This window comes from Desmodus rotundus, chromosome 1, assembly GCF_022682495.2.
Source record: "Desmodus rotundus isolate HL8 chromosome 1, HLdesRot8A.1, whole genome shotgun sequence".
Classification (NCBI taxonomy): Eukaryota; Metazoa; Chordata; class Mammalia; order Chiroptera; family Phyllostomidae; genus Desmodus; species Desmodus rotundus.
The window spans coordinates 157,145,109-157,166,235 of record NC_071387.1 but is presented as its reverse complement, the minus strand read 5'-3'; the positions used below and the strand labels follow the sequence as shown (position 1 = coordinate 157,166,235).

General features: G+C 32.7%; 1 protein-coding gene across 1 annotated transcript in view; it reads left to right on the top strand.

Moving 5' to 3' along the window:
- Nucleotides 1-21,127, top strand: part of RASA1 (RAS p21 protein activator 1) — a 111,421-nt gene that overhangs the window by 39,283 nt on the left and 51,011 nt on the right. Inside the window, exons 2-6 of the mRNA XM_024563613.3 lie at nucleotides 10,735-10,887; nucleotides 11,856-11,991; nucleotides 12,596-12,666; nucleotides 16,796-16,913; nucleotides 20,462-20,493. Of these exons, the coding sequence (XP_024419381.1) occupies nucleotides 10,735-10,887; nucleotides 11,856-11,991; nucleotides 12,596-12,666; nucleotides 16,796-16,913; nucleotides 20,462-20,493 (510 nt within the window). The remainder of the gene's footprint in view (nucleotides 1-10,734; nucleotides 10,888-11,855; nucleotides 11,992-12,595; nucleotides 12,667-16,795; nucleotides 16,914-20,461; nucleotides 20,494-21,127) is intronic.

Below are 21,127 nucleotides of genomic sequence, written 5' to 3'. Positions count from 1 at the left end.
TCTTCTATGAAATTAACTATTAAAGAATTGTATAAAAATGTAAAATAATGCTACTTAAATTTTTTGAAAACAGAATGTTTTGTACATTAACAATAACTCCATTTTTGTTAATTAAAAATTAATAGTAAACATTTTAAGTGTTCTCACTTTTAATTTCTAATACCATGAATCTTGATAGATATAACCCACATAAACAAATTTGTTTGGGGTCCAGTAATAAAAGGATGAGACCAACAGCTAAACTAAAGGAGGAGCAGGCTTGTAACTAGGGTCTCAGAGATAACTGGACAGGGATTTGTAGGCTGTCATGAATCTCCATTTTCATGCCTTTACCTGTTAGGTCCTGTCAGCCTCGTTCTTTCTTATTACAGAATGGCCCTTCTAAGTGATGGAAAACATACCAAACAAAACCCTTTCTTTGATGTTGTTTCCTATAACTTTTGTCATCAAGAGAGTGACTTTTGGCTCTAGTGTGAAAAAATATTTGAAAACAAGTTTTGACTCTGCTTGGTTCAGGTGCTCACCATGGAATGATAGATTTTAATTAAGCCAGGTTCTTCAAAGCAAATGAAGTTTCTCAGAAACCATATCTTTGCAATTTGGAGAGAAAGAGGTCCCAGAGAGAGGGTGTGAGTCTGTTTTCCCTGAATGGGATGGGTGATGAACAGGCAGCTTGCAAATCAGCATCTTTGCAAGTCAGCAACTTGTGCAAATATTACGTAAATTTAGAGTAGGGGAAGTAGGGGTATTTAGGCGAGGATACTACATTTCTACTTCAAGGTTTGTTTTCTTTTCCTCCTGAGAAAATTGATGCTATCACAAACATTGTATGCTAGATGGTTTTTCATTTAAAACATCACTTTGGGCAAGAGTGGTCTTTAGATGATTGAGGAGGTGGAATTTTGGCTCTGTCTGGTGGCAAAGGTATTCCCAGAGGGCAAAGTGATTAAAGATCTTTTGAATGGGGGTGGGAGGACAGTGCAGGTTGAGGCAATAGCTTAAATGGGAGAATGCAAGGCATTCTGTAGTTTGGCTAGATATGTGGATTCCAGTCAGGGATTATGACTTCAGAATTTCAGTGTAGGCAGGGATTTTTGATTAATTTGTTTTCTCGACCTTCCACCAGTCAGTGACTACTGGGTTCAAAGAGTTGTGCCAACTGCTAGTCTAGAGAATTGTGAAGATGACTTCCAACATCCTCAACATCCTCAAGTACCTTTTAATTTAATGGAGAAAACAGATATGAAAATGCTTGACTATATTACAAATAAGTTAAAATGTCAGAAAAAAGTATAATAAATAAGCTGAGAGAGTGGTGGAAGACTAATTATGACCAGAGGATCAAGTAGATGGCACTTGAGCTAGTTACTGAAGAATGACATGGAGTTCCATAGGTAAAGGCTGGCAATAATGACATTTCAAATGAAAAGAATCTGATGATCAAAGGGATAGAGGCTTGCTCGTGTGTGCTTGATAGGTTTTGGAAGTGGCAAGAAGTCCTGTGGGGGATGGAAAGTCATAAAAATTACTGAATGCCAAGCCAGTAGTTTGGACTTAATTTTGTAAGCAATGCAACCATTTCAGTTTTTGAGTTGTGATTCACATGTAGCTGCTTCTGAATATTTGTCACAGATGTATAAGGAAATGGAAAAGCAGTGAAACTATTGTAGGAACTGCTACCCATGATGAGGAAGGCCATTGACAGTCGGAAATGAAAAGAGTAGATAGAAAAAAGGGCATTGAGAATTTGGAATTTTTTTTTTGACCTTAAAAAAACAATATATGGTTCTAACTAATAGTTTTGGTGAGTGAATTGATATATGACATATATAAAGATGAGAAGTGGGAGAGAAAGAAGAGGTTAGGAGAAGGAATGCAGGAAGATTGAGGATGAGGTCATTTTTTTTTTAATGCTGGGTTTGAGTTGTCTGTCGAGATACCTAGATTGAAAGATCCAGCAGCTGTTGGAAAAGCAGGAAGGTCATTTGGAGAGATAGGAATGAGTTATGTTGGTTAATACTCTGTGTCATGATACCAGATGAGTGTGATGAATATTTGACTTAGATTATATAAGTGATGTTACCCCTTTTTATTTGAGAGATTCTAAAAAGTTTTATTTTGAATATTATACCAGTTTTTGAGGACATTGTATTTGGGAGCCAGGTAGGCAGTATAAGATTTACAAATTATTTAAAATATAAAGAGTTTTATATTAAAATGGATATATTCTGATTTTCATATTCATTGAATTCATAAGTAAGTACAGAATTATGTTGCAGCTCTTATTAATGGCTAACAGGCAAAAGCTTCCTTTTTAAAAATCTTGTGTTTTTAAAGAAATATGCTATCCTCTGGGGATTTCAGAGAATACTGCAATCTGGAGTAAGTATAGAGTACTATTTGATAGCTCAAGTTAGAATGATATGGGAGAGGGTCGTACAGCTGCTGTTTGTGTTATTTTATGTATTATTAAACAAGTAGCAGCAGCTTGAAAATATCAGTCTTGTTTTCCATTGTTTTTCTATATTAGTAATCAAGCAAATTAAATATTTCCTAGTGTTCATGATTATTTGTTTTGCTTGAGAGACAATGTTGTTAAAAAATAGAGTACACTACAGGTTAAAATTAATTTAAAAAATGAATATGTAGGCTGATCCTTTGGTTTCTATTAGTGAAAGTTCAAATTTCTAATCAAAATTTTCTATGGCAACTTAGATAATTTATTTGTAATTTCATCAAAATTTAGGAAAAAATTAAGTAGATATTCAAATCTATCAAAGTTATACATTTAAACTGACATTTTTGTGTATAAATTTCTGAGTTACTAGTGTTTAATTTCTTTGTGTTTGAATGTCTTGAGACCAGAGGTATTTATTTGAAAAGACAAAAATAGAAGAGTATAAATTTAAAGCAAATATGAGGAATAATTATTAGCTTGTACCCTTTGCTCTCCCGCCTTTAACAAATGCTCTTCAAGGTATCATTGTTCTGGAGATGGCACCTACCTGGAGAGTAATTCTTTTCTTGGGATGGTTAATATGGGTATTTTATTGAGGGCCTATTAGTTTCATAATGTACTTGAAGAAATGTAAAAACTCATTATGGAAAAAATAATCAGCTTTTCATAAGTCAGTGAGTAACTCATTGTGATGTTCAGATAATCAGTAGACAGCTAAAGTTGACCATCACAAACATACTTCAGAACCTAAATCTCCTTTTCATCTTTCTCTTTAAATTCTCCTCTCTCCCTCAAAGGGAGGTTGGAACCTTTACAGATGTCTTTTGAATACCAAATTGAATAGTTTGTGCTTCATTTGGTAATGGATACACAACCATTTGTAGACTTTTGAGTTATTAGAATGGAACAATTAAGTGTGTGGTTTAGGAAGAGCCTATTAGGAAGAAATATCTTTCCACAGTTGTAGGGAGGGTGGAAACAGTATGAGAGGAAAAGAGGGCCTGAACTAGAGTGATCAATGTGGAAATGGAAAACTGGAGAATAATTTGTTGGCAGTAGTTTTATGGGTAGAGAGATAGGAAGGAATCAAAGTTGCTTTTGAAGTTTTGAGTCTGAACATTAGGAAGGATGCCGATGCCATTAACAATATAGAGAAATAAAGAGGAAGGTGTGTGTGTGTGTGTTTGTATGTGTTTGTAGGAGTAGTTGCGAATTTTTAAGATTTGGATATTAACCTCAAAGTGAAGATTCTCAGCAGCTACTTGTAAACTTAGGCTTTAAACTTAGAAGAAAAGCCAGGTTTAGAGAGAATAACTTGGGAGCCATATTCATAGATGTTACAGTTTGAACTGAAGAGGTATTGATATTTCCATGCATAAGAATAGATAGAAAATAGAAAATTCTGTTGAAATAATTCCATAGGAAATGCTTTAGTTTTAGGATGCCTTTTGGCTAAATTGCATAATATTTTCACCTTCATAAAAAAAGTTATATAGAAAAAACAACTTGAGTAAGTGAGACGGGATTAAAACCAATGTCTAAAACAGTGCCTAAAATATAGTAGGTGCTTAAAAGAGATTCTCGAATGAATAAATGTAGTGTGGTTGGGATGTTGGGGACATAAAGGAGAATAATGGGCATGTTATAGAAGACTTTGATTGCTGCGGTATAATACCAATACCTCCCACCCCCACTCTACCCCTGTAGGGTTATTTATGGGATCAGAGAATATTTTGAACTTTCAAAATGTTCTTCAAGTTATATTTCTGTTGAGGAGAGAAGTTCAGCAAGTAAGGTTATAAGTCTAGTCTAATTGGAAAGCTTACATTTTTTTCATTTCATTTGATAAGAATTAGATTTGTAAAGTATATTTTGAAAGTTTAAAGTATTCTTGTGTTCCTATATCTACAAATAAACTTTTTATTTTGGGGGGGCCTGTACTTTTCCCTCTGACTGTGACATCTTTCTCACCTTCTCAGTCCCTTGCTTTCTCTGAATGAGTTGGGGTGGATTGAACATACTACAGTGCTGTTTCTTTCAAAATACTTCCCCTGAATGAAAACATCTTCTGGATTTTGTAAATATGTTACCCATGGCAAAAGGAAATACAATTTCTGCTTTTACCTTGAGCTAATTTGATCTGAGGTATAAACACTAAGCACATACACTTGATATTTGTCTGAACACAAATATACTAAAGATGTCTAACATATATATGTGATTGTTTCTTTTTAAGTGATGTAGGTGGTTGAAGGGATACTACCCCTATAAAGCTTAGCCTAGTAGTTGTTCTAGTAAATTTGCTAGTAACCAAATTTTAGTTTCTACATAGTGATATGAATAAAAAACACTGAATACAATTACTTAATATAAGGTATATTTTCTTTATTTTCCCCTTTACTTAAAAAAGTCATTTCTTTTTTCTTAACCATCAACCCAGACAGTGTGACTGTAGTAGGAACTGTGTTTGTTAAGAGGAAATATGAGGGCTTTAGGAGAATATAGTAGTTGTAGCAAATTTGTGTGTACACGTCTTAACTAACCTGAAATAACCCATTTAATTTCAGAAAGGACAAGTGTGTGTAAAAAAAATCTGATTAGCATCTTTGAGAGTTACAGAAAAACTTAGAAGTTTGTAGTATGACCCAGCACACAGAGTCCCAAGTGATTCTGGTGAGAGAAGAGATTTCTTGACAATTGGATTTCTGCATATATATTTCTCTGTAAGAATTTTGGTGCCTGTCAGTGACATAACTAAGAGGAAGAGCATAGTGGAAAAGTAAAAGTGATCTGCTGGGAACTTCAGTTTGATTTCCTTTTTAGAAGAAGGAAGTCTGTTGATGGTAGCTCTATTTTAATTGTTTTCTACTGTAGTAGACAGTTTCCATTTAAGATTGTCAAGTTAGTTTTAAATAATTGTGCAGTTTGAATGAAGTGTTTCTTTGTATTCAGACTAGGTCGTTTTCTCATTGCATAGATTTCTGTATTCCTAATTAATTAGGAGAGACTGACTAAAAAGTAAAGAGGCCCCTTTTAGGCCCCTCATATGTTCTCTAACAATATACAACATATGTTTGATTTCACATTTAGAAATAAATTCCTGCAACTTGTTCAATGTGTCTTTTTTATTGTTAGTGTATTATATAGTTTCATCTTGGCTGTTGTGGTATTTTAGATTGTGTATTTTCTAACAAAATGAAATCAAGAGACTCCATATTTGCCTGCTAATAATTCTCAACCAAAATTTGCAAAGCTAACTGAGAAAAATGTATGTACTTATCAAATTTCCTGATGTTTCCTTTCTCAAATCTTCAGGGAAAGAGAGGGAGGGAAGTGAGGGAGAGAGAATTAATTTACTTTTAGATAAGAAAACATTTTGGTATGTCAATTGCATACTGTCTTTGCCATCCTCCAAAGAGTACAGGGTGGGGCAAAAGCAGGTTTATGGTTGTGAGTATACAAACAGTTTATTATTGTATTATTTTCCATGTGAACAAACAACTATAAACCTACTTTTCCCCCACCCTGATATCTATATTGGGGAAAGAGTGGGGCTGTTTGAAGGTTTCCTTCTAGAGTTGCCAGGTGAAATGAAAGAATTTCTAACTTTATAAATACTGTGGTGCCTCCTGCCCCAGGTAATATGTGTGGTCAGTAATGTTCTTAAAGGAGTTTTGGGAGAAGAAATTTTCTTGTAAAATCAGTGCTTTGCTTTAGCAGAAACAAGAATTGGTTTCTCCTATTCTCTTCTCAAAATTAAATGAAGAATAAACCAGTGGAAAATAGGAAGATAATTATTGCTCAGGTGATTCTCAAATTAATCATCCAGCAGTCATAAAATTTGTGATTTTTATTGATGAAGTTGTATTAATCAGTCCTGTAGTCTTTTACATGTATATTTACATATAATTTATATGAATATGTGTGTTAGTAGAATTAACAATAATACCAAGCTAACCTTCTGTGAGATAGGTACTGTTATTATATATATTTTATTGATGAGGAAACTGAGGTTCAGAAATTAAGTAATTTGCCCATATTTGTACAGCAAATTGCTAGAGCTAAGATTCAAATAGCAGTGGCTCCAGCGTCTTTACCCTTCATCATTATACTTTGCTATAGACTGTGTAGTACTTAAAAAAAATTTTTTTTCTTTGAAGGAGTTTAGGACAAATATTTAATTTATTCTGATGTTGGTAGAGATTATTTTCCCTATTTTACAAGTGAGGTACAAAATGTAGTGACTTGACCGTAGTTATGGAGATGGTTTCTGGTAAATCTTGGTCTCAACAGTCAGCTTAGTCTCTTTTGAAGGAATTTAGGTGGTGTCAGTATAGCTGCTTTCTCTGAGCTCTGTCAACCGAAATTATTTCATATCCTTTTAGACAAAGATAGCAATTCTCAAAGATCAGAACTTACTTATTGTGGACATTAAAGAAAATATTTTTCTTCTTTTTTTTTGCATTGTCAGGGAAGTCAAACTGGACTTCTAAAGTCTTTTCTAACATTATGTTTTATGATTTGACATGTCTTCCTTTATTCAACAGATACTTTTAAAATTAATATTACTATATACCAAGTTTAGTTCATGGGTTACAATTACCACAAATATAATCAGAGTAAAAAATTTAATTTAGGGGATTAGCCCATAGATGTTTGATAATCTCATATTAGGCACCGAGTATCCTCATACTCCTAATATGACACTTCAGTTACTCTGTGTTCCTTTCAAGTATTCTATATTCCATTTGTATTTTTTGTGGGTTTGTTTATTTTTTTTGTTGTTTTTCTAGGTTATTTGAAAACAATCACCAGCACAACTACCATAAAAGAAATAGAATAAAGCTTAGACCGTGAAGATTTAGAGAAATAGTGTAGATAATTAAATAGATGTTTTGTTTCATTTCCTATATTGATGTTACTGTAACTATTTGAAGTGAGAGAGGGTAGGATTTTTATTAAATTGAATATTTTAGACAAATATTACTAGGGAAGTGACTCCTTCGGGAGTGTTATATCTTTGGTATGGGGTTTATGTTTTGAGAAGGCATATTACCCATTATTTTTCATATAGAATGAATTATGTTACAGATTTCACAAGGATAGTGTGCAGTTAAATATAATATATAATGATTCCTGGTAGGTGAAATTTTTATGTTTATCAAAAAGGCCATAGGTTGCAGTGACTGCTGCGGCTCAGTTGGTTTCGTGTTGTCCCACAAAGTGAAAGGTGGCCTGTTCCATTCCTGGTCAGGGCAGGTGCCTAGGTTGCCAGTGGGGCTCAAGCGAGAGGCAACTGATTGATGTTTTTCAAGTCGATGTTCCTCTCCCTCACTTTCTCCCTCCCTTCCTCTCTCTCAAAATAAAAATTAAAAAAGATCATGAGGTAAACAAAGGTCGAGAGACATTGTTTGAAACTAGACCCAAGGCTCAATGGATATAGAGTTTACTTAGGTTCTATGAATCTGTGAAGTACTTGAATTGAATCATATCACATTGGGTTTGTGATTTATTTATAAAAGTTTCAGCTGCATATCATGATGCTGTATGCAATTTAAATCAAATGATTATTTTAGTATGATACTAATGATTATTTTGATTTCCAGTTTTTAAAAAGGGATAAAGATTTCATAGTGTAACAGTTTAATTGAAGTGCTTTTTATGCTTCAGTAGTGGCTTTAAAGTATCTGGGTAGGTACTTAAAAATGTTTTTGTTACTATGATTCACATTGATACTTTGAAGTAAACAGTAAAGATAATTCAAGAAATTCTGAGTTTTCAGACTGTTCATTTTTTTTTCTAGATAGTCTGACACTTGTTAACAGTGGAATATTTTAACACTTTTTGAGGATCTATTGTTGGCCAATTTAATTTCAATTTATAATCATAATCAATAATTGACATGTTTTGTTTTTTGTGTTGGAAGCTTATGAGCTTTTTGGCATGAAGGGAGTCAGTAATATTCAGGAAACAAAGCTGTTTTTTTTTAATGTCTCTGTCTTGAACTTAATACCCATCTTAATCTTACATAAATCACACAGATAGAAAAACTAAAAATCACAAATACATCTTTTATGTATCAGTAAAGGTCTCTAGTTAGGTGCATATTATAAATTAGTAATTGTGTAATGCCTCACATAACCTCTGTGTATCACCACTTGGTGAGTTCACAAGAGAAAGGGAATTAAATAAAATCTTTTAATCGTAATATTTTTCATGAACCGTAACAGGAATTTAAGAACTATCAAGTATACAAAAATAGGAACTTCACTTAAAATTGTCCTCAATTTTGATGTGTAAATCTGCTCTGTGGCATAGCTTCACTGCTTTAGGTAATGAAGAATTACCAGTTTTATGTACTAAGGAAGTTCCATATATTTTTACAAGTAGGTAAACTTCTGTCCTGGAATATCGAAATTTTGTATGGATCATGTGTTATTAAACTTTAGCTCTTCAAGGAACTTACCATGGTCATGAGTCTGAAACTTTTCCTTTTAGATTAAAAAAACCCCAGCTCTTGAAAGTTAAATTTACTCGTAAATAACCCTAAAGGTAATGGTTGAACTGAGACTGGAATTTTAGAGGAATGTAACATTGGTTGTTCTTTCCCTTTTAATATGGTTTACAATTATGTTTTTTCTATGAAGTTCCAATGATTGAGTTTTTCATTATTTTATTTCAGTCTTATGCATAGATAAATGGGTTGATTTTTAAAAAAGACTATTTATTTATTTATTTTTCGAGAGAGGGGAAGGGAGGTAGAAATATCAATGTGTGGGTTGTCTCTTGCACACTGCCTATTGGGGACCTGGCTAGCAACCCAGGCATGTGCTCTAGACTGGGAATTGAACTGGTGACCATTTGGTTTGCAGGCCAGCACTCAACCACACTGAGCCATACCAGCCGGGCAAATAGGTTGATTTTTAGAAGTAAATTAAAAATAATTAATTCGAGAAGTTTTAAGGTTTTTTTCTTTTGGAATAAATTAAGGAGTCAAGAATAACATTAAGCTTTTATTATAGCAAGCATAAAAAATAGTTTTAGGGCCCTGACTGGTATGGCTCAGTGGATTGAGCACTGGCCTGGGAACCAAAGGGGCGCTGGTTCGATTCCCAGTCAGGGCAGATGCCTGGGTTGCAGGCCAGGTCCTCAGCAGGGGATGTGTTAGAGGCAACCACACATTGATGTTTCTCTCCCTCCCTTTCTCCCTCCCTTCTCCTCTGTCTAAAAATAAATAAATAAAATCTTCGTAAAAAATTAAAAAAAATAGTTTTAGTAGTTTGTAGTTTTGACTGATTTATCTATTGCTAGATATTAAGTATCTCAATGTAATATGAATGTTGTTTTCCTTAGAATGTTTCAAGTTAGACTCTAAGTACCAGAGAATAAGTTTGGATGACTAACATATTAAAAAAATAAAAATATTTCATAAAAATTACTTTGTAGATTTGTTACCATAACCATATGAAAATTCCAATCCATTTCTCAGTATGCTTCTGTTTATATCAATCCATGAGACTTTTGTAGGCATAGATTGGTAGCATGGATGATGCTAGAGTTACAGCCAGTCATTTAAGCAGATCGTCTGGTAGTATGGTAGGTAGAATATAGTTAAAGTAAGAGCAGAAAAGTTAAAATGACAGCAGGTATTATTCCTCACAGGTTTGTTAAATAAATTTGAGGAGTTGAGTTCAAATGAGTGTGTATGGAGTAGATCATGGTAAGACCAAAGGTATTAGTCAGCTTCCTGATGAAATAGGAAATTAGAACAGTAGCCGTTAGCATCATTGTATTTTCCTATTCTAGGGAAAAACACTAAAGTGGAATATAGTTTTATTTTCTCACAGGTACCATGTGCCTTATGTCAAATCTTGGTTCTTTAGTAGGTTGAGAAGTAATAAATTAATCATTTATTTTCATTTGTCCACCTTACTCTTCTTTTTCTGAGTAAGGATTTGATTGTAATAAGTGTATCTTGAACATATCGACAATCCTGGCAGTAAAGAGATGGGCAGAAAGGGAAAAGGTTCATAGGTTAGATGCTTAGGCCTGAGCTTATAGAACAAATTAAAAACTGAGTAAATGAAATTTTTTGAGAGACTGAGAAGTTAAAAACAATTGAGTTAAAATTGGAATAACTGGTTTAGAATAAAATTAGAATAACTGGTTCAAAGTTATATGTAGGCATTTATAACCTCTGGTAGTATGTTTTTCAAAAATCATTAGTAACTTTATGGTTGCTATTTTTATATTAATCTCTTAATTTTTCCCCTTAGGTGGTATCATGGAAAACTTGATAGAACTATGGCAGAAGAACGCCTCAGACAGGCAGGCAAGTCCGGCAGTTACCTTATAAGAGAGAGTGATCGGAGGCCAGGGTCCTTTGTACTTTCATTTCTTAGCCAGACAAATGTTGTCAACCATTTTAGGTAAGTCTTCTTTCCTTTTATGAGGCTGTATAATATAGCTGTTTTGCTGTACTATTCATAAGAATGTCTGCTTTAATAAAGGTGAATGACTCAGTGACATTTAAATAAAGGAAAATGAGATTTATTTTCAGTGAGATGATTTAATCAGTGATTTAGATTAGATGTTGGATGTTTACATTTTTGTTTAAAAACAGTATTATTAGTGGGTGTTGCTGTGCTAATCCAATATAATTACCACTTTTAAAATATAAATTCTTTAAATTACAAGGAAACTTTGAGTGGTAAAGTGGAAATACAGAATAACAAAATACAGGAAACAGTTTTTAGAGTTAAGATTCATTTTAGCTATACTGTTCTGAAACTCTTTGCGAACATTCATTTCAATTAAATGGGCATGTAGAATTTCAAGTGCACATGTCAAAATCTGTATGTATAAATATATTTACTTATTTTTAAATTTTATTTTTATGGGCAGGATTTTAAAAATTAGTGTCTGTTATGTTAATTGATAAAATGTTTGTATACCCTTGATTTTTAGAATTTAAAATAAGCTTTAAGAGTAGTGTCATACCACATTTTGAATGGAAATTATTATGCTCTTTGTAAATATTTCAAGAGATCTATAAGCTACTTTTAGCCAGAGAAACTTATGAAAATTGCTATTCAGTTTTTAATATGGAAAGTGAGAAGTATCTGAGGATGCATTCACAAATAATGTAATGAATTATGTAACTGAAGATTATAAGTGTTATATGTATCTCATATCTAATGCATACATATATATTTGTAGAAGAAATAACCTTAAGTAATTAGCATATGGTGAAGATATTCATTAAATGGTATTTTAATGCAGGGATGCAGTGAAAAGAGCATGAAAATTATGGATTTGTAATTTGTTTATGGAAGTTGGTCTTCAAAATTGTCTTTAAAGGTTTTTGTTATACTGTATTTTTTTCCTGTACAAATAGGATTATTGCTATGTGTGGAGATTACTACATTGGTGGAAGACGTTTTTCTTCACTGTCAGACCTAATAGGTTATTACAGTCATGTTTCCTGTTTGCTGAAAGGAGAAAAATTGCTTTACCCAGTTGCACCACCAGAGGCAAGTAAAACTTGAATAAAATATCTTTCAAAACTTTTATTATTTCAGTTTACTGATTGGGTTAGCTCTTGTTCAGTTTCTTGTGATGTTCAAGAAGTATCTGTTGTGTTATATATTAATTCTGGTTATAGTGTCAGAGCAAAACTGACAACTTTTTGAAAAAAGGAAAGATAATTTTTCTATAATTTTGCATTTAAGTTACTTGATTTTTTAAATAATACTCTATGGTGATAGCCTAACAAGTATTTTTGAATGAATGAAGAGTAATTAGTGATATTATAGTGCTAATGCTGAAGTTGCAAGATTCCATAATGGCTTTTATATTATCAGAGAAAGATCAATTTATATGTTCATTCCAAATTTAATGATCATTCATATTACGTGATAAAACATACTGGTTATATGATAAAAGAATTTCTGTATAAACAACAAAAACAAGACAAACATTTTCAGGCTTTGGGTATTTAGAGCCTCAGTAAAAAGTAGTTTTAATGATCCTGTTGGTTTTTATTGGCTTTCACTTTATGTGGAAATACATACTTGATTTGACTCTGACATAAAGAGGTTATTCATCTTTGATAAATTATTATCTTACGGTTTTTAGCCAGTAGAAGATAGAAGGCGTGTTCGAGCCATTCTGCCTTACACAAAAGTACCAGACACTGATGAAATAAGGTATTTTTATAACATATTCTCATTTATTGGCCTTTGAAATAGACATTTGAAAGACTTTGATAATTTATTGCCTTTGGACCAGGAAAGCTTTGGAATTTAAAGAAATAATATGCAGCAAGGTCAAAGTGCCTTTAATATTGAGTCTAATGTTCCAGTACCCCTGTGTTCTGTTCAGATTGTGGATTTGGATCAGGGTGGCCACAGTGAAGATGACAGGAGAAGTAACTTAGCTTTTATTTGACAAAGTAAGGAGAGTTCAGTTATATTCTATAATCCATTTTAATTTTTATTACTATATGACATTTGTGCCTCTACTGTAAAGGCTCAAATGCTACTCAAATGATTACTAACCTTCTGTTTTACATGATGGGTGAATAATTTAAATTTTACTAGTGGTATAGGACTATAGAACACAGCAATTTTTTGTTTTTATTATTTCTGTATAATTTGATAATTATATTATTGGTGTCTCTTATAAGCTATTTAACTTTCTATTAGAAAATTTCTTTATTATTGGTAAAGTTTTAAGGCTACTTTGAATAATTGATTCTGAGTATATAGTTTCTCATCAAAATCAACAGAGCATTTAGAATATAGTGATAACCTTGGGGGGTATTAAAATATTTCTGGAAATATAGTATTTAAAAAAACAGACATGTATCTAGAATCTCCAAATAGGAATTTCATTTTTATGTGAATGTCTTCAAATTCACTTTTTATTTAGTTCTTATTGGCATACCTTTAGTAGTGATCTAAGCTGGAAAAGTCAGTAAAAGAGAGAAGGGAGGAAATGTATATAATAAACAGCTGTAAACTACAAATTTAGGCATTTTGGATAATTTGTTAATTTATCCAAATTTTTCCCAGTGGGATCATCTAGGATAGTAGTAGTTCTCAGAGTGCAATCCATGTAACCCTGTGTGTGGGTTATAAGACCATTTAGAGGGCCCATGAGATCAAAGCTATTTTTATAATAATGCATTTGCCTATTTTACTGTGACATTTACACTGATGGTACAAAGGCAATAGACAGTAAAACTGCTGGTGCCTTAGCACAAATCAAGATAGTAGCATCAAACTATAGTGTTCTTCACTGCCACACAATTGCAATTAAATAAACAAAGGCAGTTTCACTCAAGATTGTTCTTGATCAGACAGTAAAAAACTATTTATTTTACTAAATATCAACCCTTGGCTACATCTCTTTTTTAATATTCTATGTGATAAATTGGGATGTGTACCTAAAGCACCTCTGCTGTGTACCGAAGTTCAGTGTCTTGAGGAAAAGCAGTGAGCTCGAAGCTGAACTAGCTGCTGTTTTTGTGCATACCATTTTTACTGAAGAGAAAGAATGACAGGCAAACTATGATTATTCAGACTCGAGTATTTTTTTTTTTTTTTTAAAGAACAAAGTGAGTCTGTTACTTCAGGGGAAATAACTGACAGTTTTTGTTACTAAGGACAAAATTTGAGCTTTCAATAAAGAAATTAGAATTTTAGAAACCTTATATCTGCCATCAGGAGTTTGACAGTTTTCCAAATAATTAATGACTTTTTGATGAGAGTGGTGGCAATATTAAGGAATGTGATGTTTTGATAGCATATAATGTGTTTACATCTATAAGATCTGCATCTACATAGCTCAGTGAACCAGTATTTTCTTAATGACCAATGCATGATGTTACAAAATTATGCACAGATAAAAAAGATCCATTAAAGTATGAGATAGACAAATAGTTGTCATTGGAATAGGTATAGAAAGTTCATTGATGTATAGTTTTAGATTCTGCATTACAGCTAACCTTCAAGAAAGTACTACTTTTGAGTTTTTGTTATATCATATAATCTGAAAGGCTATTAAAATATTTATCTCTTTCACAACTACATACTCATTTGAAGCCAGATATTCTTCATGTACTTTAAGCAAAATATCAGATTGCAACAGATTAAAGGAAGAAACAGATATGAAAATCTATCAGTTAAGCCAGACTTGAGCATTGCAAAAATGTAAAACAAGAATACTCTCACTAAACTTATAAAAATTATAATTGTTTTTCATATTCTTTATTACCTTGTAATGGGATATATTACTTTTTAAAGGAATTAGTATGTATTTCACAACATTTATATTTTAAATTCTAATATGATAAATGTTAGATGTAATCCATATAAATAAGACCGTTTTAAGGTATTAATTTCTAAGAATAAAGTGGTCCTGAGAAACATTCTCAAAATTGAGAACTACTGATGAGTTAGGAAGATAAAAATTTAAACAGTTGAATTGTACACATTTTAATTTAATGATATAAATATGTATGAAATTACTAGTCTTTTTAATATTTGCATATACCTGTGAGGTTTTTTAGGTAAAAACATCTGAAGGTTGATGAGATTTAGCAAAGCACTTTAACTCCTTTTGGTGAAAAATGCAAAATAATACAGAATTAATCTTATGATTATATTTTGTGGTAGTAAGTTTTTTATTTTAATTTGTGTTTTTGCACCACAAAAAGTAGTATAGCAACAATAACAAGTTAAAAGAGAAACTCAGATGAATGCTTTTGATAAATAAATGACACCTGTCATTTCTCAATTCTTATTTCTTGTATGTACTCCCTTCTTACTCATTCATAACTATTTTATCGAATGTGTTAATGTAGTTGGTTCTAGAAAGGAGTAATTTACTTGGTTAAGTGGTAATTTCTGCTTTACTTTGGGCTATGAGCACGTGATGCATCATGCAGATGATGTTTTATTGAGTTACACACTTGAAACCTGTATGGTTTTATTAACCGATGTCAACCCAATAAAATCAATAAAATAAAAGTAAGCTGTTAAAAAGATAGAATACAGTATTCTCTGTTGTTCAGATAGAGTACATCTAAAGTGTTGTGTTCAAGTTTTCTGTTCTTGAACTTGTCCAACAAACAGTGAAACTTGAAATAGTCTAGAAGAAAAATTCTTTAGATTTACCTAATAGAACTTTGGTTTGTGAAAATTAAGATTGAAAGAAAAATTGATAAAAATATATATAACAAATATGGATATTCATTGATATAGGACAATGGTAGCATCCAACCAATCTTGAAACCTTAAGCCTTCAGAGGCATTTGTTCAAGCCTAAAAAAGGAAAGTTGAAGGAATTACTGATGGTTTTATGTTGATGACATATATAAACAACACATTCCTACTGTGATTGTGTTGAAATTGAAACCTTCTAGATTCCATTGAAAGAAACTAGATAGTATATGCATCCCTCTACTCAAAAATTGATAACAAAAATGTGCACACATCCTCATATTATCCCTTGGTACCACTTTCAGAGAAAGAATGTTATATTTGTTGGCTGGTGGTTGTCTGAATGAATTAAATAAAACTTAATGTTTTTAATGAGAAAAGTGTTAATTCTTATAAGCATCTGCATGATAAGGCTAATTGTGCTTATTTAAAGTAAACTTTTTCTAACAGAAGTGTATCTTTATATGTGTAATGAGTTAATTACTTTATAATTTTATACCCAACTTACCTTTGAAAGAGTAATACAATTGAGTTAAACTTTCAAATTCAGTTTTCTTGGAGTTACATCCTAAAGAATGTAATGAGATGTATAATTACTGTTTATAAAAATGCCAATTTGACTCTAACAATAATCCAGTGATATAGATAGTGCAGGTACCTTTATTAAATCTGTTTTTCCCATGAGGAAACTAAGATTCAGAGTTTTAATTGTAAAAAGTTTTACTTGTAGATAATTCTAGATACAGGACAAAAACCTAGGGTACTTTATTTTAAAAATTAAAAAAATATTTAGAGAGAGGTGAAGGGAGGGAGAAAGAGAAGGAGCGAAACACAAGTGTGCAAGAGAAACATGGATTAGTTACCTCTGGAATGCCCCCAACTGCAGACCTAGCCATCAACCCATTCATGTACCCTGCCAGGTAATCCTACCGGCTGGACCGTTCAGCTCGCAGGCCAGCACTCAGTCTACAAGCCACACCAGCCAGGGCTAGGGTATTTGACTTTAATCCGTTGGATTTTTCCAGTGTCATATTTTCTTGGTGGTGTGGTACATGTCAAATTTCCATGATTAAAAGTTTAGTTTCAGTAACTTTATAATTGTTGTCTTCAGTTTCTTAAAAGGAGATATGTTCATTGTTCATAACGAATTAGAAGATGGATGGATGTGGGTTACAAATCTAAGAACAGATGAACAAGGCCTTATTGTTGAAGACCTTGTAGAAGAGGTGGTAAGTGTTGTTCTGTTCTTTTCATTCTCAGAATTCTATTTTTTTTTTTTTGTAAAATTGTGAAACATGTATATAATCAGGGAAATTGTGAATACATTTTTATTTATGAAATGCCTTATTTCACAAGTACAAGGAATTTTTTATTAAAATGTACTCACTATTAGTAATTGCTATTTATTTATAAAACAATGTAGCCAAGCTAGCATGTTTTAATCCATAGCTGCCAATTTTCACGTTTTCATGCATTTGTAAGTATCAAAAATGTATTAACATTTGTGCTTATTGGTGTTTCTTTTTGTCTTCTTAATCTTCTTCATAAATGATGTTATGCCACTGATCATTGAATCTCAAATTCTTTATCTTCCAAATATATGTATCATTTTCTAGTAACCTTGGAAAAACTCAGTTATGTTATAAATATATCATCACATGGTTGTACATTTTGAATATCCCCCTTGTTTTTATTGTCATCAAATAATAATTACTAATAATACATTATTAGTAACAGTATAAGTAATCATGTTTGTGCATTTTTAAATGGGAGGTCAGCATCCCAGCAGCATTTGCATTTCAGAGGCAATACTCAGTATCCCTGAAAGATAGCAAACATTATTTTACAAATTTGGAATTCATCCTTACCTTTCAGATTTTCCCAGTGAAATGGAATGGCTTTCTGTTATCTTTTACAGTCATTGGAGCTACTGTTTTTAAATTATACCATCAACCTGGAAATAAGCTGTGAAAGTGTGCTCTAATTGGTTCCATGAAGGCGGCAGTGGAAAATACTTTTCTTTACTATTAGTTCTTTTGTCTGCCTATGCTGGCAGCCAGATCTTGACATGTAGAAGTAAAATTTATGAAGAACAGTGGGAGGAGTTAAGGAAATGGTATGACACATTCTATACTTGTAGTTATATAATTAGTTGAAGAGCTAGGGTTAAAATTCCTAATTTCTATATTAGTATTCTACATTCTACAGTAGGATAAATATTTATTCCATATAGGCAAGATGTGTTCAAGCTGAAGAAATTTGCTCTTTGTATTGGTTTTACTACAGAATTTCCTTTTGTTTTTTAAATATTTTATTTATTTATTTTTAGTGAATGGGAAAGGGAAGGAGAAAGAGAGGGAGAGAACCATCAGTGTGCAGTTTTCTCTCCCATGCCTCCTACTGGGGACCTGGCCCACAGCCCAGACATGTGCTCTGACTGGGAATCGAACTGGCGACCTGACCTTTTGGTTTGCAGGCTGGCACTCTGTGCACTGAGCCATACCAGCCACGGCTAATTTCTTAGTTAAAACTTTTATGTTAGATTTTCTTTTCCCTGCTATAATCCCCATCCCCCAATTATTCTGATTATTTAAAGGAATTACAGTATAGTTGAACTTTCCTTGAGCTCTTGTAATTTTGGGTCAAATTTAACAAAATAAACTTTAATAAGGGTGAGTGAAAGTTACCCGGTGAGTACAGAAAAAAAAAAATTACTCAATTTAACACAGGGGTGTCAAACTCATTTTCACTGGGGGGCCACATCAGCCTTGTAGCTGCCTTCCAAGGGCCGAATGTAAATTTAGGACTGTATAAATGTAACTACTCCTTAACAGTTAAGCGACAGCTTGGCACTGCTGCTGGGTAGAAACAAGGTGCCAGGCCAGATAAAACGAGGTGGAGGGTTGGATTCGGCCTGCGGGCCTTGTGTTTGCCACCTGTGATTTAACATAAGGAGACATGATCTAAGGTCAATACAAGGAAAGAAAAAAAGACAGAAAAAGTGAGTAACTCAGTAGGAGTAAACAATGTGATGTGGCTGCTAGAAATTAATATAGCAATACTTTAAATTAATAGTGGCCTAATTTCAAGTTGCAGTTATAAACAATTTTTAATCCAATATTCAAAATAGTTTTTCATAATGATCCTCATAGTAACACAGTTATTCCTTGTACATTGAAAAGCCATTTGAAGATTGCCTAGATTTCAGGCATTCAGCTGGCGGTTGTATCTAAGGAATTTCCCACTCTGAAATTCTAATTATCATTCTCCAAGCACATTTAGACTTCTGTGTCTTAAATCTAGAATATAAGGCTGTGAGTTTTGTCTGATTCAGTGATGTATCCCCATTGCCTAGTGTCTGCATCAGTAGGCATCCAGTAAATGTTTGTTGAATGAATGATTGTCTCTGTGCCTGTTCTTTTCCCTCTTCCTTGACATTCCTACCCTGCTAGACTGCCTTGTAAAATTGGTTCATCTTTACCCATCATTGTATAAAATTAACTTACTGTGTAAACCTCCTCTGTGGAGATTAACTCCTTTTGGACAATGATAATATATTTTGTTTTTATGTAATTTTTTTTTTAGCATACTGCTTTGCAATATCATAGGCACTCAGTGAATGTTTGATTTTAGTTTGGTTAGATATTTGATGAATGAGAACCAAATTGAGAGAAGTAAATCCATGTTTACTTAGACCATTTTTCTACTCTTTCTTTCATTATTCAATGACAGCTCAGTGCCAGGTACTGTGCTGTATACTAGGACTACAGTTCAACATACACAGGGTAGGGCAAAAGTAGGTTTACAGTGGTTTATATGGAAAATGATACAATAATTAACTGTGATGCATACTCACAACTATAAACTACTTTTGTCCTACCCTGTACTGTGTATTCAGTGAAAATTATGTGCCCAACATTGTGGTAGTGGATGTGTTGGTGATGGGTGTAAAGAAAGAAGCACTAAGAGCTTACGAGGTTAATAGTTATTATAACAATGAATAACACTGGGGGGTATCTTAAATAGTGGAAGTGTCACATAGAGTAAAGTAAAGTTCAAAAAATGAAGGATGACCTTTCTATTCAAAGTTTGTATTTACATTTTAGGGACTCAGTGTCTCACTTCGGGTGGTATTTGAAATGGATTCTGCCTGGATGGTTTAGGATTCAACCAACAGGAAGCAGTGAGTGGAAAGGACATTTTAAGTGAAAAACAACAAGCTATAGTGTTGGGAGAATGTAGATTAGCGAGTATGTAGTTATGTGTGATAATGGTATAGATAGCTAAAGGGAATTAATAGTATGGGACCGGAAACAGACTTAGTCATGTGATACAGGACTTTGGTTGTAAACTGAGGAATTTGCAGGCAGTAGGTGGACATGAAATGTTTGGTTTTTAAAAATGTATTTTGAAAATTAAAAAAAACTGTATTTGGGTTTTTTTTGCCTTAGTGTTCTTAATGTAAGGCAAATGGAGATTAGGGTGATTATCTCTCTATCTGTGGTAGGGCACAGAGATAATCATACTAATTGGGCTACTGTAATAGTTTAAGAAAAGGGAGAGAGAGAAAGGGCCTGAATTAGAGAAATCACAATAAGGGAAGAAGAGTAAGAAGGAGTTTTGGAAAGATGTTTCTGGAACAGAACCATCTTATATATACATAAACAAACATGAAGGGCAGTGTAGAGATGTTTGAAGGTCTGTTTTTTGTTAATTTTAATAAAAATAGATGGGTAGTTAATTATATAAAATACTGTCTTAATGTCTTCCCCTTTAGGGCCGGGAAGAAGATCCACATGAAGGCAAAATGTGAGTTTGTGTTAATTATTAAAAGGAAAAAAATATTGTAACTACTGACAGGCCAAAAATATTTATTAAAAAAAATTGATACTTTTGGGGCTGACTTCATTTTTTTATTTGGCTCAGGAACTGCTGTTTAAGATTTTCTCACTAGCTCCTTAAGAAAATATTTAATTTGAGATAATGAAGATAGCTTATATCCATATATAGCTTTTACATCACCAAACTAAAGACTTTTCAATATATATTACATTAACAGCATTATAAATGTCAGTATTCCTCACATTTTTCTTTATTTTCTTATTGGTTTATCAATAGCATGTTTTGTTTTTATCACCATGCTTTTATGAATTTTATGGTTCAGTATTTTCAGAGGAGCAGAGACCTTTTCCTCAAGATCATGACTGTTTACCATATTAATAAGACTGTGCAAGGGCTTTCTTTTCACAATCTCTTTAGGCTGATTTTAAGTACCTGTAGCAGGTATTACTACAACTGCTACTTGCCACATTTGTCTCTTACATTCCAGAAATTATTAGCGGTAACCAAGAACCTCTTATGGGAAATCACTTCATGTGGTGTTTAGCTTTGCTTTAATTTTATTTTTGTCCTTGAACTTTTAATCCCAACTCTGTTTGACTCA